The following is a 16,814-nucleotide window of genomic DNA, read 5'->3' as shown; positions in this document are numbered from 1 at the left end:
GTGCTGAGGTGCGTCTTTGAAAGCGTGGCTGGAGAATGTGTGGGAAAGCCTCCAAGGAGGCTCCAAGAGCCCTCGGTTTATCTCTGAGCAGTGAGTATTTTCTTCCTTTTTTTCCACCCTGGGAAAAAGTTGTCTATACTGAATGTTAGAACAAAATTTTAATTCAAAACTATTTCCTAAGATTGAAATGCTTAAATGATTGTACGGGCCATGGCTGATGGCACTTTTAAACATGTAGCTTTCTAATCACAGAAACACTCAAAAGACAGTTGGTTGTCCATTCTTGAGCTCATAGAAGTTTGAAATCGATTGTGCTGGCAAGATGGCTTGCTTGGTGGTAAAAGTGCCTGCTGCCAAGCTTGATGACCTAAGTTCTGTCCCCTGATGGGAAGAGAACTGAATCTTGGAAGCTATCCTCTGACCTCCACACATGTATACATACATGCATGCACACACACAAGAAAAGTTTCTTAAATGTTAAGGAATCCAAAAAGCTTCTGAGTGGATTATATTACTAACATTGACTGCACTGGTGATTAAAAATGAGAAAAAGTAAGTAACTATTTATTAGTTATGCTCAAATTACAGCAAACTCATTGCATGTAAACACATTTTATGAAAAATAACCAGTTTCCCCTCAAACAAAGGCAATCTGATACAAAGTAGCATTGCTCTCAACTTTTGTTTGACAGCTGCATTCTCATCCACTTCTGCAATCCATCTGTTGTGACACGCTATTTTGACTGATACATACGAAGATATACATGTGTACAAATGGGAGGAAAGACTTCAGTATCTTCAGATCCACACTAGGCCCACTGTAGAAACATGCCCATTACAGATGGGGGTACGGTAGGCCTTGTCTGCAGGCACCCAGGCTGATAGAGGACCCCATCTTAAATGTCATTAGTCACTCCACTAGTAGGGAGATCTAGAGGCCTCTTTCCAGAATGGACATCATTAAGTCTATTCACCCTTGGCCAGATGAGTCACAGGACCCCATCCAATCGCATGATGGTAGACCATGTGTTTCTACCATGGTCTATGAAGGACAACAACTGAAAACAGTTGGCAACTAGACAATGGACTACCTCAAGGGCTGGAGAGATGGCTCTGTGGTCAAGAGCACTTGCTGTTGTTAACAGAGGACCCAGATTAAGTTTGCAGCAGCCATATCAGGTACCTCACAAATGCCCGTCTCTCCAACTCAATCCCATGTTGAGCCTCCGTGTACGCTACACACATTTAATGCACAAAAACCACACTCGGGTGCACATAGATACACGTAAAAAATGAATATTTTAAAAAATAGACTAGAAGAGAGGACATTCAAAGTTTCAGGAGTGGTGCAGAAACCATGCCGCACCCCCACTCCAGCCCATGGCCCAGACAACACAGGCTATGGCTGTTGCTCTTTGTTATCCACTAGAATTTGATAGTAAGATCCTACTGCGGAAAAGAACAGATACCAGAAAGGTTCACCAGCTGGGAACATGTGAGCTAGAATAAAGAGCGGCCTGACAAAGGTACGTCCATGGAGAAACAGTGCAGATGTGATGGGAATATCAAACCATGTTGTGACTGGGTTTAAGGCCCACTCCACAGAAGGAAACACTCTTAAAGCTGTAAATCTGACCAAGAACCCATGGCTAAGGAACCCATACGCCCCAGGAATGAACCTACTAGGATTTTGCTAAATTATCAAACTATTTTCCAAATATGTATGTCTGTACCACAGACTGGTGCATCTCTCAGTGTTCATCAGAGAAGCATTGCTGGTCATTAACACAGAAACTCACAACTGGTCAAAGTGCAGAAACAAATGTCTGTGGAGTGCTCCGTCATAAATGGAGCATTTGAAACACACACACACACACACACACACACACACACACACTGCACGGCCTCACAGGACATTATGGAAGAAGGGGTTGAAAAGCTTCTAAGAGCCAGAGGTCAGGGAAGAATGGACCAAAACTGTCTTCTGGATATGATAGCACCACTGCACTCAAACTCTTAATAGCTGTAGTTGCCTGTGTAAGACCATTACATATGCGTAAGACACTATATACGTGTGTGTGTATGTACATATTATAAAATTCTCAAAGAAGTTTAAAAATATTTTTAAAACATTTCTATACAGCCTCCCTCACCCAAGTTTATCAGAATGCTAAGAACTGATGCTAATTACACATATACATTAGGAAGTCTGTTCACTAAATGGATTTCATTAATATGCATAATTTTTACATTTTATGTGTCAAGTCTAAAAAATAAATTTAAGACTCCTTTCCCTTATTCATGATTTTAAAAAGGTTGTAGATAAATCATTCCCTAGTGTTTTGTTCCTAATCTTGTTTCATCTTTGAATTTTCCTAGTACACAAACACATCCTATCATAATTTTAAACTTTCCCATCCCTTTAAATGTGACTACCAGCTGTGCACTAGTGGTCCACACCTTTAATCCCAGCAGTCCAGAGGCAGAGGCAGGCTGATATCAGAGTTCAAGGCTAGCCTGGCCTGCAGAGCTAGTTCCAGGGCAGCAAGGGTTACACAGTGAGACCCTGCCTCAGACCCCATCCCTCCCCCAAAGTGACTACCTCTTGATGATTTAGACTAATTTTGCTTGCTTTTAATTCTATTGTTACATGTCAGCAGTGGTAGTTTAGCAGGGTATATGTGTCACTTCTAGCTGTGGGAACTAATTCAGTTAATAGTGAGTCTAAATTATAGATTATGTAGTATCCAAGTTTTAGCTAATAATTTAGAGACGGGGTGGAGTTGTGTTCTCATGTGCATATAAATCATCTAGCTTTGTCTAGATGAACCGGAAGAGCTAAGCACTGGCCATGGTCAAAGCGGAACCGTGGCACAAGGCTCCTACACTAAACCACGCTCCACTTTTGTGACACTCCTTAATTAAACACAAGGCTGGAAGCATTCTGAATGGAAAACTGAATTTTTCCTCATGGGCAGGGACCCACTAAACCACAAGGAGACAAAAAACAAATAATCCATGAGAAACCTTTGTAATCCACACCATGGATGAAATGGATGACCTGGAACTGGCAGATGGCTCTACAGAGAGGAGGGATCTGGAAGGAAAAGAGCTCATTTTAAGAAGCTAATCTCTTCACCATCCATCCAGGATACTGCAGGGACACAACCAGAGGCTGGAGTAAGACACAGAGCCTATGCTATATGCAAACTTTACTTCTTAAATTTTAAACATTTTTCTTAATTGGGAATTTAATCCTACTCAACCTCACTCTCTCAAATCTTCCCAGATCTTTGATATAATAAAGAAGGCTGAGTAAGCTAGGAGGATCAAGCCAGTAAGCTGCACCCCGGCTTCTGCATCAGTTCTTGCCCCCAAGCTCCTGCCTCCTCAGTTCCTCCCTGACTTCTCTCAGGGATGGCCTGTGTTATGTTATAGTAGTCAGAATCACTTGGCCAGGAGTGTCGGTACCCACATCAATCACTAATTAAGAAAATGCCCTACAGACCTGCCCACACCACAGGCCAACCTCGTGGGGGCACTTTCTCAAGTGAGGTTCCCCTTTCCCAAGTGACTCAAGCTTGTATCAAGTTGACATAAAACCAGCCAGCGCAAAGACAGTGAACATCCCTGACCTAACCTGGAAATTTTCCTGCAAATCTGGTACAGGATAGAATTTTAGTTAGTTGAAAAAGCACAGGAAAGCCAGGCTGAAAAGTACAGGTGTATTTAACATTAAAAGAAGTCCCAGGAAATTAAGACACTCTCCACAGCAACTTGATCAACACCACAGTTTATTTGTAAACATGTTATTTTTGTGTCAATAATCAAATTGACAACACTTTATACAATTTCCTTGGATAATATTAACATCATAACAGAAAACAATCCACTGTACTGAGTTATGATTTTGGTACTTTAAAATCTTTTAATACAAAGTGTATTTGAAACACTGAACATAAAAAGTAAATGAGAAAGGCAGAGAAAACGACCCAGGGAAGGAAATCACTTCCCTCGAACAAATAACAAAACCATCTGGTTACATGTTAAACAAGAAAGGCTCTAAGGCAGTGGTTCTCAGCCTTACTAATGCTGGGACCCTTTAATACAGTTCCTCATGTTGTAGTGATCCCCAACCATAAAATTATTTTTTGACTACTTTGTAATTGTCGTTTTGCTGTTATGAACAAATAACTGATATGCAGAGTATCTGATATATGACCCTTGTGAAAGGATAATTTGAGCCCCTAAAGGGGTTGCAACCCACAGGTTGACTACGGCTGCCGTAAGGAATCGGATGACCCTAGTTAAGTGATACAAAGTTGCACTTCTTTAGATACATTTGAGGTGAAACCACACCTTTACTAACTATACACCTTCTTTGATATTAGTAGCTCTACAGAGTGGGGAAGGAGAGAGGGTGGTACAAAGCCAGATGAAATTAAACATTTGCAGAATAACTGGCCACAACTTTTATCAATCTTCTTTGGCAAAGAACAGAGTCTATGTTTTCTTTTATCAACTTAACAGAGGCCTCTCTGCGTGAGCTAACATGAGTGGAAGGAACCAGGCAGTCATAAAGTGAAGCACACACACACACACACACACACACACGTCATCCTAAGATGCAAACGGCCCCTCAGAAGACAGGGACTTTGGCTGGGAATCTGACCGTCTCAACTTCCTACAAAACGAAAATCCAGAGAGATGTAAAGTGTTTTTGTTTTGTTTTGTTATTTTTTAAAGTACTGTCCCTGAAGTTCACGATCATGGTTAGGTTCCATCTCTTCTTCAGTGTTTTGCAAAGGAATTATAGCAGCAAATCACTCCCATATTTAAACTATAAACTCAGCAATAACTGGACTGTCATAACTACAACTGTTCAATTCTTTATTAGTGTACATGTCATTAGAGTTGGCATTCGACTACTAATACAAAGATAAATACCTACAGTTAACTCAATCAAAGCAAATGAGATTAAAGAGCCCTGATCAAAAGAAATACAAACAACTTTTAGTTGAAACTGTAAAAGCTACATACACATCTAACCAATAGCACTAGGAATGTACAGTATCAGTAATTGGAAAAATAAATGAGTAATTCACAGTCATAGAAATTATTTTAATATTACTATGTACTTTTGCTTTTACAGACAAATGTGACATACATACACTTCTACCTTACACAAGACAAAGTAGAAAACTAAACATTACTTCATTTAACCCAAACACAGCACTAACTGTGCCATAGGAAACCTGGTCCAAAATAGTCAATTCTACAGATAGGCCATGGTATTAAATGCATGGCCACTTTAACAGTTTCAAGAAAGGCATATATTTGCAGAAGTCTGTTAATTACACAAATATCAGTTGTATAAATAACAAAAGCCATCAGCAAAACTGTTAGGCTCAACTGTTCTCAGTGTAATGCTTGAGTGTTTCAGGTATGTCGCTTGACCAGTTCGGTTAGGGGAGCTTAACTAACCACACAAACACCCCAGGGAAGGTGACCTGGAAAGTCTAAGTGTAGTCCCCAAACTTCTGACATTTGAGACACAAAAGGACCCAATGCCCACAGAAGCACATGAAGCCCGTCGGCGCTTCTCCACTCCCCCAGAGCTGTGTGCTGGTTCAGGTCCAGATGCTGTGTCTGAGGAATCGTTTTACCATGGAGCCAAGTCCAAAAACACAGCCCCGAGGCTGCTGCCATGCCATTCCAACCTCAGTGACAATTCTGGGTTTATATCATCAAGGTCAATTGTCCTAACAGTTCATAGGGAAAGCTACAAGACAAAATGAGTCAAGCAACAGCCTCAACTACAAATGGAAAATAAATTCTATTTTCCATAAAGACTCTATGAAAATATAAAGCCCAAGGTGAGTGACAATGGAAGTCCACATACAAACATCATTTAAAAATAGAATGTTTTCCATAGCTCTCATGAGATGTCAATGACTCATCAGTTAAGACCTTATAAATCAAGGTTAGGTTTACATAACTATGCTGATTGACATACCCTCAATCATGTTCACTTGGCATACATAATTTACTGACATCCACAGCAACCCTTAATGTCCTAGTACATACCCCTCACTGCTGGATGCTTGCCACTTCTAGCGTGACTACCTCAAGAACCAAGAAGCCTTTTGGAGGAAGAGTCCACTTCCTCCCGTGATCCCCTCAGTGTAGGTAACAAAATATAAAATTAAACCAGGTTTATGTCTGAGAAACTTACATATAAAACTACCACTGCAATATTCATAGTGACTGCTTATAAACATAACAGTCATCTACAGCCTATAAAGTATGTCCTTAGTTTTATAAAAGAAATGCAGATTGTCTCAAGTACAGTGCTGGCTGCTGAAAAGTACGTTGTTGCAGTAAAGTGTTTAACAACAGGCCTCTGGCTTCAGAAAGCACGAGCACATTCCGAGCGTTTCCTCCCAGTGAAGCCCGACCTGCACGGAGGCAGCTGCAAGCTCAGCGGCTGACACTGTGAAGCCAGTGCTCAGAAAGAAAAAAGGCGGAGAGCGTGAGCAATAAATGCTGTAATCAAATTACTGCAACTGGAGACTAGCAATGAGCAGGGAGGAAGGCGAGCGTCCACTCCACTCTGATAGGACACCATCTTTAAACATTAAGTTTTTGGCAGGAAGTGGAACTCCCATGTCAGCGCAGGACGACTGTGAAAGCACACTTGAGAAGCCAGGCTCCGAGTGAAGATCCAGAGTAGCAGCACCTTCCTAAAAGCCAAGAACAAGACAACTGTCTCACATGTGCTTGCAGCAAACAAACAGACCAGATGAAACCGACTACCCAGGAATGTTCACAGAGTGCACAGCACTATGGGAGGTCACGAAAAGTAGTTGCAGACTGACAGGCACTTATAACAAGTGCTTTGAAAACAATCAGAAATGGTCTATGAAATAAAAGATTAGTTTTCAGCAACTGGACCTAGTCGGAAATACTGCCTAACAGGAGGATGCCACAAACCCCCATCACTACATCTCTACAGTACAGAGCTCTGGAGGAGGCAGTCCCAGGCTCCAGGATAGACACACTCAGACCCACGGTCCCAAGCATCCAAGTGTCTGATATGGCTATAGAGTCTTCCCAACACTACAGACTTGCCATGCGCAGTCCCCACTTCCTCCCCAGCCTTCCCCATCCAACTCCTCTGGGTAAACAGAAGTACGAGATCCAGTCTTGACTTTTCTACTACACCCTCATTATTTCTCTTTCATTTATTCATCGAGTCCTACAAATCTATCTCCAGAATATCTCAACAGTTCCACATTAACCACAGCCACGGTTAGTGGATTCCAAAGTGGAGTACAGTACTGAGAATTTCACAACTTCACCATTTGTTTACTGATCCGTGTATTATGCTTTTGTACTGTTGTGATTTACTGGCATGATGGTACGTGTACAATAAACAACCCTTTACTAGGTGTACATGCACAAAAGTGCTCAGTTACAACATGTCTTCCCCAGGCAATCACCAGGGCATCTGACTGCCCCTGCCCAAGCCTACACCTTTCCAACACTAGTATACAATCTAAAGGACTTATCAGAAACAGCCTCTTCCCTTCTCCAGCCTTCAGCAATGTCTCTTGGTATCTGGTGCATACACAGGTTCTTCCCCACGCTCAGGAAGACTTGGGCCTCCTCAACTTCACCTGTGGTCACTTCCTTTTCTCAGGCTGTTTCTACCATCTTGGCTACCTTTCGTTCCTGTGTGCCCAGTGCTCTCCTGGTGCATGTCCTGTCTGTCTGCGATAGTCTGTTCTGCTCTATAGGCCTCTGTTCTGTCCTACAGGCTTCAGTTGATATAGTAAGTCTTTTAAGTCAGGGCTTCCTTCAGACCCCATTGGAGCATGGCTCCGTCAAAGCAGCTGTTGAGATCTTACAAACATCCACGTGTGACCAGTCTCACACAGTGTCTGTCACAGGCTCCACTAGCGGCTTCCACATCAGTTTCCTTGGCACTTGGGAAAGGGAATGGCAGAGGGTAGACTCAAGTATTTATTAAATGGATGAACGAATTAAGTGAATAAATGAATGAAAAACTCTAAAAACAGACTTCATAATGTTGATTAGATGTTCTGAACAGAAATATTCTATTCTCAGAGTTTACTTATGAATCTACAGAGTCTAGTTCTCTCTGCATGCCACTGGCCGCAGTGAAGCAGCTCCGCAGGCATCAGCACTACAGCCTGGCCTCTGCACTAGCGCGCAGGACACGGGACACACAACAGGTGGTCAAGCCTGTTCTGCTGCATGAACCCTGGCACAGAACAGAGGCCAGGCCTTGTCTAGGAAGGGCTGACCAGCAACATGTACAAGTAGTGAACACCTTGAATCACGCTTGTTACAGATCCTGCTGCTGGGAAGATGTGAAATCAATCAAGAAGGGCTTTCACATATTATAACAACGCTCCAGACAAGCACCATTTGCACTGTTTTGGACTACGTTACCTGGAATGAATGAACAAAGTTAAGGACTTGCAAGGAGAGTTTTCTACTGGAATGTAAGAGACTTTGAAGGCTGAAAAAAAAAAAGGGAGAGAAAACAAATTTTAACCAAATATAATGGTAAAAGTCAAACTATTTTTTTTTTTTTTTGGTTTTTCAAGACAGGGTTTCTCTGTGACACCCTGGCTGTCCTAGAACTCACTCTGTAGATCAGGCTGGCCTCGAACTCAGAAATCTGCCTGCCTCTGCCTCCCAAGTGCTGGGATTAAAGGAGTGCGCCACCACCACCCAGCCAAAAAGTCAAACTATTACAAGTTAAATTTTATCAATTTAAATAATTTATGTATAAATATGTAATCTAATAAAATACAAAATTCTTAAGTAATTGAAATGTTTTGTATCAATAAAATTTTATCCTCTTTTTAACAGGAGCTTGCATATAAAGAGAAGGCCATTTTCTTTTTTTTATATAATTTATTTTTTCTCAAATTGTAATTCATTCACACAGGGGTTATAAACACAGAAAGGCAGGACGTGGGGAAGGGAATGACACTGGAGTGTGGGTGTTCAGGAGGAATACAGATATCATCAGAACCGGGTATCAGCTGGGTGGAGGTTCAGGGGACAAGTCACTGTGACTCTGCCTGTGACTCGCTTGTCCTTATCTAAGTTGGTATTGTCTGCCAAGGCTACCTATTTACAAGGTCTATGACTACTCAGGCTTGTAAATTTCCACAAAAGCTGCCTGTTTACATTAGCTTATAGCCATCTGTTTCAATGTTTTTCCACTGAGACCCAAGACTTGGTGTTAGTATACGTGTATGACAGGCCTATTGCTAATTTTAGGCCTATGGCTGATTTTAGGCCTACGGTGTGTAAGCAGGGCTGCCCCTGACATCTCCTCCCTTCTCTAAGTATAGAAGGGCTGTGGCAATTCTAAACTTGCGAAGGCAGGGATAGAGGCCTGACCGAGGAGGCCATTTTCAAATAAAACAGCGTACTTTAAATTTAAATTTCAATATAAATTTATGTAGTGGTCTGCATCCGAATGGCCTCCATCAGCTCCTATGTTTGAATGCTTAATCACTAGGCTGTGGCATTTGAAAGGATTAGAAGGATTAGGAGGCATGGCCTTGTTAGAGGAACCGTACCCCTGGGGATGGGCTACCCCACATCCAGGTGTGCTTCTCTCTCCTCACAACCCTCTCCCTGCAGATCAGGATGTACCTTTCAACTCCTTTTCCAGCACTATGGCTATTACCATGCTCTCTAACATGAGGATGATGGACTAAGCCTCTGAGACTGAAACCAGGCCCCTAATTAAATGACCAAGACAAAAGTTGGTACTAAGGAAGACAGTTTATATAATCAAAAACTGAAGTTATATTTTCCAAAAGATTCTATTCAGAAATTGTTAATACACAGAAATATAAATTTTCATATATGCATACAAAGTGTTCTGATTATTCTCGACCAACACCTCTCTAGTCTCCTTCGTCCCTACAGGTTTCTTCCCCAAGCTCATGACTTTGGTGGCCCATTTATTTAGCTAGGGCCATCTGTGTCACCACTGGATTTTAACTATGCACTGGATCCTGGCTGGTTGTAGAGTGTCACCAGTTGGTTCACAACTGAAGGCAATAGTTTCCCTCTCCCTATCAGTAGTAAACAGTACAACAGTGAAGGGTGGGGCCTCTCATCCCCTCATCCATCCATGAGTGAGTGTTGATGGGCTGGCCCATCTTTCTGCAGAAACAGTACAGACATCCATATGCTCTCCATCGTTTGTGATTACAATAGCAGGGTCTGGCCCAGAAGATGGTATTTTACATTCAGCCTCCTTTTCTCAACATTCCTTGAGCCTTCAGAGCATCCCTGTTACTATAAATCTGGTCAAAACCCCATAGCAGTGGAGAGCATAGGCCTTAGGAAGCAGTGAATACTGTTTAGCAAACTGACAGTGTCAAGACACTCTAAACATTATGCTTACACCCACAGACATATGCTGCTCCTAGCCTTAAAAATCACAGAAGCGACTCTTTCTAGGGAAAAGTAGTGCATGCCAAGATTCCTGGCTGCAGCAGATGCAGAGAAAGCAATACCTGAGTCTCAGACCCAACTTAGTGTTTATACTTTTAGTCATACATGCTTCAGAGAATGGTTGTAGAAATTATCAGTTGAATACTCTTCCCTATACAAGCTTCATTAAGTCAAATAATTTAAGTTAGCTGCTGTCCAACTTTGTTGTTCTAAGTTTAAAAGACAGAATCTGTGGGTATCTCTCCTCCAAACCACCCTTTTGTGACAACTGGGCTCAGTGAGTCTTTCCTGCACTGTCTCTCTGCAGCCACTCCCAAAGGACTGGAGCCGCTATGAGGTCAAACCTGCCTGTCATCTCTGAAAAGCAAAACATGCACTTCAAAAAATATACAAAGTGGAAAATGTTTAGAAACTCACCAAAACATAACTTTATCTCATGACAAACATCTGAGAGTATAGAGTACTCTTGTATAGAGAAATTTTCCAGACTTTTTTTTTTTTTGAGTGTCTTACTATGTGCCCCTGGCTAGCCTAGAACTAACTATGTAAACCAAGCTGGCCTCCAATTCACAGAGAAATTCTGCTTCTGTCTCTGTGGTGCTGAGATTAAAGGTGACATTTATATATTAAAAAAAAAAAAAAAAATCATCCAGAGGACCCGATTTAGTTCCCAACACCACCATGGCAGCTTACAACCTTCTGTAAATCCAGTCCCAGGTGATCCAGTGGTTTCTTCTGGTGCCTCCTCAGGCACCAGGAATGCATGTGGTATGCAGATATACACGCAGACACCCATAAAATAAATACATAAAAATTAAAAAGTAAAAAAAAAAAAAATCAAACAAGTTCATTCTTTATATAAGCATACCCATTTCCCACTTTCATCATGTCTGGCGGACAAGCAAACTTACAAAAGCTTGAACCACAAATGTTTGCTTTTGAGTAACTTCTAATCTATTGAAATTAATTTCACATACACACTTGCACACACACACACGGACACACACACCCCTCTTAAACTTAAAACCCTTTTCTTTATTCAGTCAACCAATATAAAAGGCAATTGCTATGTTCACATATGAATTAACAAAGAAGCGAGCTAGAAAAATGTCAGTAACAGCTTAAACTAAGAGATGAAAAACGTAAGCCTTACCTCTCTTTCCTGCACAGGCCATGTGTAGCTATTTTCTGACACACTTTCCGGTTTAACTCAGAACTGAACAAAGGAATTCCAAAACACAGCTCAAGAGGAACCCAATCTGCTTCTGCTGTGGCCCCTACAAAGGACACAGACAGCTTGACAACCATATACTCACAGACTGTCTGAGCAGCAAGGTCTTCCAATCCGAGGCTCCTAGACTCCTCTACCCCTGTGGCACCCACCTAGTTGAGCTTTCAACAAAGGAGAGAATAAAACAGGGTCATCAATCTCAAAATAGAAGTGCATGCCTTTTGATTATGTATGTATGTCTGGGGAAAGATAGCTTTTCAGATAATCATTTGCTCAAAAAGGATGTAACAAGACATCTGCAAGATGATAAAATAAATCTGGTGCTTATCATATAAACAATGAAATCAAAATCATTACACTCTAGCTATAATTTCATATTTGAATTATTCTAAGCATATAAACATATTTCCTAGAACAACCACATTGACACAGAACTCCACTGTAGAGATAAGGCAATATGCAACAGCTCAACACAAAAATTAAGCCCCAGAAAGGCTGCAATAAAGTTGCAAAGTATTCTTAACATCTTACCAGAGTTTTGTTTTGTTGCCACATCTGTACTTGCTTCCTCAATGACCATTTCAAACGACTCTGTACTCCCATTTACATCTGAACTAGAAGCCAAGTCAGGCTCACCTGTAATTTAAAGGATATAAAACACTATGAGGACTCTACTACTCAGCAGAAACCATCAATTAAGTCTTAGCACAAAGAGGACTTCAGGAAACAATAATAATGAAAGAAAAATAAAAAACCAATCAAATAAAAAAAATAAAATTAAAAGAAGAAAAAAAAAAGATCTGCTGGGGCAGTCCAAGATACAAACAGCTCTCAGTCCTCTCAGTCAGCGCATATATAGAGAGATAGAGATAGAGATAGAGATAGAGATAGAGACAGAGACAGAGACAGAGAGAGAGAGAGAGAGAGAGAGAGAGAGAGAGAGCGAGAGCGCACTGCACAGATATGTCGCATACTCTCTCTCCCTTCTCACCACATGATTTAAAAACTAGGAAAGAGGCTAAGGCTCATCTTTGGCTTAAGCAGCTGACATCTGAGAACTGTCATCTGTGAACAGGAGAGGGCGTGGCTGACACCCACCAATGCTAAGTATCATACCATGTGTGTAAAACTCCCATGGTCAAAATCAAGCATGACCTAAAAACTCCAAACTCATGAGGCAGAACACAAGTTTAGACTTCCACTTCCGTCATTCCTAAAGCCACCCCCATAAGGGTGGAATTTTGAGCACTCTTCACAATTCTTTTTGAATCCTCCATCTTTCAGCAGCATGAGATCCCTAGCCAACTTCTGTACTCATCTATTTACCAGTAACTCCTTCCTTTAGGATATTTTCAGCTTTCTAATTCCCTTTGCAGATGAATAAATGAATGAATAAGTGAGCAAGCAATCACCTTGACTAACTTCTCACTTTTTCAAAGCTCAGTTCAAACTGTGCCCTCTTTAAGAGGCATTCCCTGTGGCCCCTAGGTTAAGACAGGACTTATAGCTCCCATGTTTACTCTAAGCAGCCCACGGTCTCCTCTGAGCCTTTTAACTTCACAGTGTAGGCAGATTCACTTATCTTCCCTACTGAGGTTTTTCTCTTTGGACTAAAATTGGACTTAGACATTTAATTGCTTCTAGGACTTAAAACAGTTATTTGCTGTTTACATGTTTACAGAATAAGGTGATTTAAAAAGTGGACTGTAGTACAGCCAAAACTAAAAGGGAGCCAACCCAACCCACTGGGTGACTACTAACCATATTTTGTCAGGATTTCAAAGGAAAGAAAAGGATCATGGAATACAACCAGTGACAGACACTTGACACCTTCAGAATCAGCAGAATAGAGCTGACACCACCATAAGCAAAGCTATATATACATCATCTTGTCAGAGCAGAGACAATCACTACATGAAAGCTGATCTGATTATGAACATGCTAGACAATCTAGAGGCAGAAGGAAGGCTACACAGGAAATAGTTGCAACATGTGGTTTTAGGTATCAAGGTCCAGACTAGACTGAGAATTAAAACAAAAGAGAGGCTAGAGAGAGAGATACTAAGTGAACCCAGGAACATGTGCACAAGAAAAATGCCAACTACTAGACTTGTGTTGGGAGTCCCAGAATCTACATAGAGATTCACAATTGCTTCAAACCCGATTCCACAGGAACCAATGCCTCTTCTGGCTATAGTACACCTGGCTATGGTGCATACACTCATGTGCACATAAAATAAAATGATTTGTTTTCAAAAGGAATGAAGAGGGAGGGAAAGAAATGAATATGAGAGTTACATCCAAAGTCTAATTCAAGGAATCTGTAAACAAGTTAGTAAGTCTATTTTGGGACTGTTTTACAAAATGGCATGGGTTTTGAAATTATACTCTCTAAAGCTAATTTGATTCAAAGCCATAGATACAAAAAAAATGCTGAGTGAACAGCAGTTCTGTGTCTAACCCAGGTCATATTCTTATCCCTTCAATGAAGACTATTAAGTGACTCAGCAGGATAACAAAGGTTTGCTGTGGTTTACACACAGAGGCTGTGCTAAACGCAAACCAGCTGTTCTAACCAGAGACCCAATCAGTGACTAACCTCTCTCATCAGAAGCGTCACTGAGCTTTCTACTTGCAAGCTGGCTAGAAGCATTTAACATGGTGACATAGCCGCAGAAATGCTGCAAGTCCACTTTGCTCCTCAGAATCCGCAATGCTTTATGAACGCCCATACTGGCACGGGTAAACTCTGGGAACAAACCAATAACACCGTATTAATGAAGTCATAGCATATAATACAATGCCAAAACCTAACGTATACTTTACTACTTTTAAAATACTTTTACATGTCCAGTAAGACCAAGTCCAATAAGGAAATGTAAGAGGATAGCTCCTTTTTTATGGATAGCTTCACACAAGCTCTCGTTAATCAGTTCCTGAGATTTAGTAAAACTTAAACAACCTGACGACAGTATCTGCCATCTTCATGAGACAAACATTTTTGTCCTTAGCGTTTAGAAAGACTTGAAGGGTAAGAGAACAAAGCTATTTCACTCATACATGCACACACACATCACAAACCTTGCCTTGAGAACTATGAAAAAGAATGTGTTAAACTTTGAAAGCATAAATTGTTCTCATGGTTCTCACTCATTCTTCAAATAAACCAACAATCAAGGGAAACTACTAAGAGCACGTACCCTCTTCATCTCTAAAGCATACCAGTATTCTTTAAAAGGTTAGAACTGGTTGTCTAACAGTTCACTGGCAGAAAAATCACACAACTGAAAGCTACCTTGAGCCAACTCTTCTTACAGAAAAATGGTAAAAACACAGAATTTAAAAATGTTAAGAACTTACTCCCTGTAATGTAGTCTACCAATCACTGACAGGAATAAGGATAAAAGTCAAATGGATAGAATTCAAATGTACCTCCTTGCAGCTCTGCTTCATCAAATGGAAAGGGTATATGGACAGTTTCTCCTACCCCATGCAAACCATGTCCCTACAAACAGAAGAAATGCAAGTGGAACGGTGAGTGAGAAGCAACACTCCCAACAACTGAAAATCGCACATAAGGAAGGGCCACGTCATGGCACACTCTACGATCCTCCATCAAATGCCCTTGGAAGTTTGGCTTTTCTTTTTCGCCAAGGAATGACAAACGATTATTACATTCTTAGATAATATTTTTTCAAATTGAACATATGAAAAGGAAAAAAAAAAAAGAAAAAAAAAAGAAGGCCGACTAATTAATAGGCAAACCAGACAGGCCCGAGCCAAGTGAGGACTCAGGTACATATACTCATAGCTCAGCCATAGTTCTGAGAAAAAAGGAGGGCAAAGAACCTGACTGGGATACAAAACTCGGACTCCTGCAACAAAAGGGTGTGCTTTCAAAGTTACCTGCTAATAATTACACATGCCAGAAACAACCAAAACGCCTTCCCACACAGGCATGTTAATAAATGATGGGATGGATTTTCAGTTCAGCTACAAGGAGAGAGGACGTCTCTGTGATGGCCACTGGCTCTGTAATCAACCAACATAAGGGCCAGCAGACACCGAGGCTGCGTCTGCAAAGGACACAACTGAAGCTGAAATGGGTGTTGTGTTTGAAAGACAAGGGTTGGCAACTGGGTAGAGAGAATTAAACAGAAACTTTCCCCTGTACATCCTTTAACAGCACCATCTCTGACCTCTGTGCATGTATTATTAGTTTAAAACTCATTTCTCTGTTGGGGCACTGTTTGTGTGCTGTCCGCAACTCCTCACCCCATCTCCAGAACCAGAAATGAATTCTTTCTTTTTGTGTTGTTGGCTAATGCTATATACTCCCACACATAATAGGCTACTGACAATGCTTACCCTCCAGAAACTGACAGTGACCCTACTGCTGACGACACCACTTACTTGACTCACAGAACATTGGAAAGCAAGCAGGCATAAACCTAGAAGCTTCAGCTCCACTGGCTAGCCTTCAGTGCTGGAAAGAGTTATGCAACAAAAAGAAAAGTAATCACCCATCCCTCACCCAGATGTGAACCCTGTGAGCTACAGTGCCACCCTACTTGACATATGCCCACTGGTGCAATACTGTCCCAAACATTACCAGAGTAGCCAACCATTTTCTCATTGGAGTTAAGGCTTGCTGCATGAAATAGAACCTGTATTTGGCATTGTTAATGTGCTCAAGAGGCCAGGAAAGTCCCAGACTACTACCTGCTAAATGAACAGAGTAGTAAAACAACCCCTAATGATTTATGCTACACCTACAGATACATCAGTGCACCGATAGCTTCTCATCAGAGAAACTTCCTATTGCAATAGATGGCGACCAGCAATGTAGGTAGACTCTTACCTGGCCAGTGTGAGAAAATAAGAGACTTTGGATTGCTCAGACCTAAGTGGGACACACAGATTGCACCCTTCCCCTCAAGGTCTATATGAAGAGGTGTTCATGAAGAGCTAGAGGTGGTGGATGACTTCAAGAAAATAGTGTTTCCTGATACAGGAAGGCAGTTGCACACACATATGAAGTCACAGCAATCTTGACAGCAGGCATAAG

The 16,814-nt window shown here is 41.3% G+C and overlaps 1 protein-coding gene across 4 annotated transcripts in view; it reads right to left on the bottom strand.

Moving 5' to 3' along the window:
- Positions 1-3,777: 3,777 nt before the first annotated feature.
- Positions 3,778-16,814, bottom strand: part of Fam91a1 (family with sequence similarity 91 member A1) — a 39,930-nt gene continuing 26,893 nt past the window's right edge. Inside the window, exons 19-25 of one of the 4 annotated variants that reach the window (XM_028753846.1) lie at positions 15,179-15,251; positions 14,346-14,495; positions 12,278-12,382; positions 11,899-11,907; positions 11,669-11,792; positions 8,479-8,548; positions 3,778-6,743 (exon numbers count right to left, since the gene is read on the bottom strand). In XM_028753846.1, the coding sequence (XP_028609679.1) occupies positions 6,558-6,743; positions 8,479-8,548; positions 11,669-11,792; positions 11,899-11,907; positions 12,278-12,382; positions 14,346-14,495; positions 15,179-15,251 (717 nt within the window). In that variant the 3' untranslated portion in view covers positions 3,778-6,557. Of the gene's footprint in view, positions 6,744-8,478; positions 8,549-11,211; positions 11,793-11,831; positions 11,908-12,277; positions 12,383-14,345; positions 14,496-15,178; positions 15,252-16,814 lie in introns of those variants that run through there. The other 3 variants (XR_003709528.1, XM_028753847.1, XM_028753848.1) reach the window with 3 other exon arrangements.

Source organism: Grammomys surdaster, unplaced genomic scaffold, assembly GCF_004785775.1.
Source record: "Grammomys surdaster isolate TR1022 unplaced genomic scaffold, NIH_TR_1.0 125974, whole genome shotgun sequence".
Classification (NCBI taxonomy): domain Eukaryota; kingdom Metazoa; phylum Chordata; class Mammalia; order Rodentia; family Muridae; genus Grammomys; species Grammomys surdaster.
The sequence above is the reverse complement of the archived record's forward strand: the minus strand, read 5'-3'. Positions and strand labels throughout refer to the sequence as shown.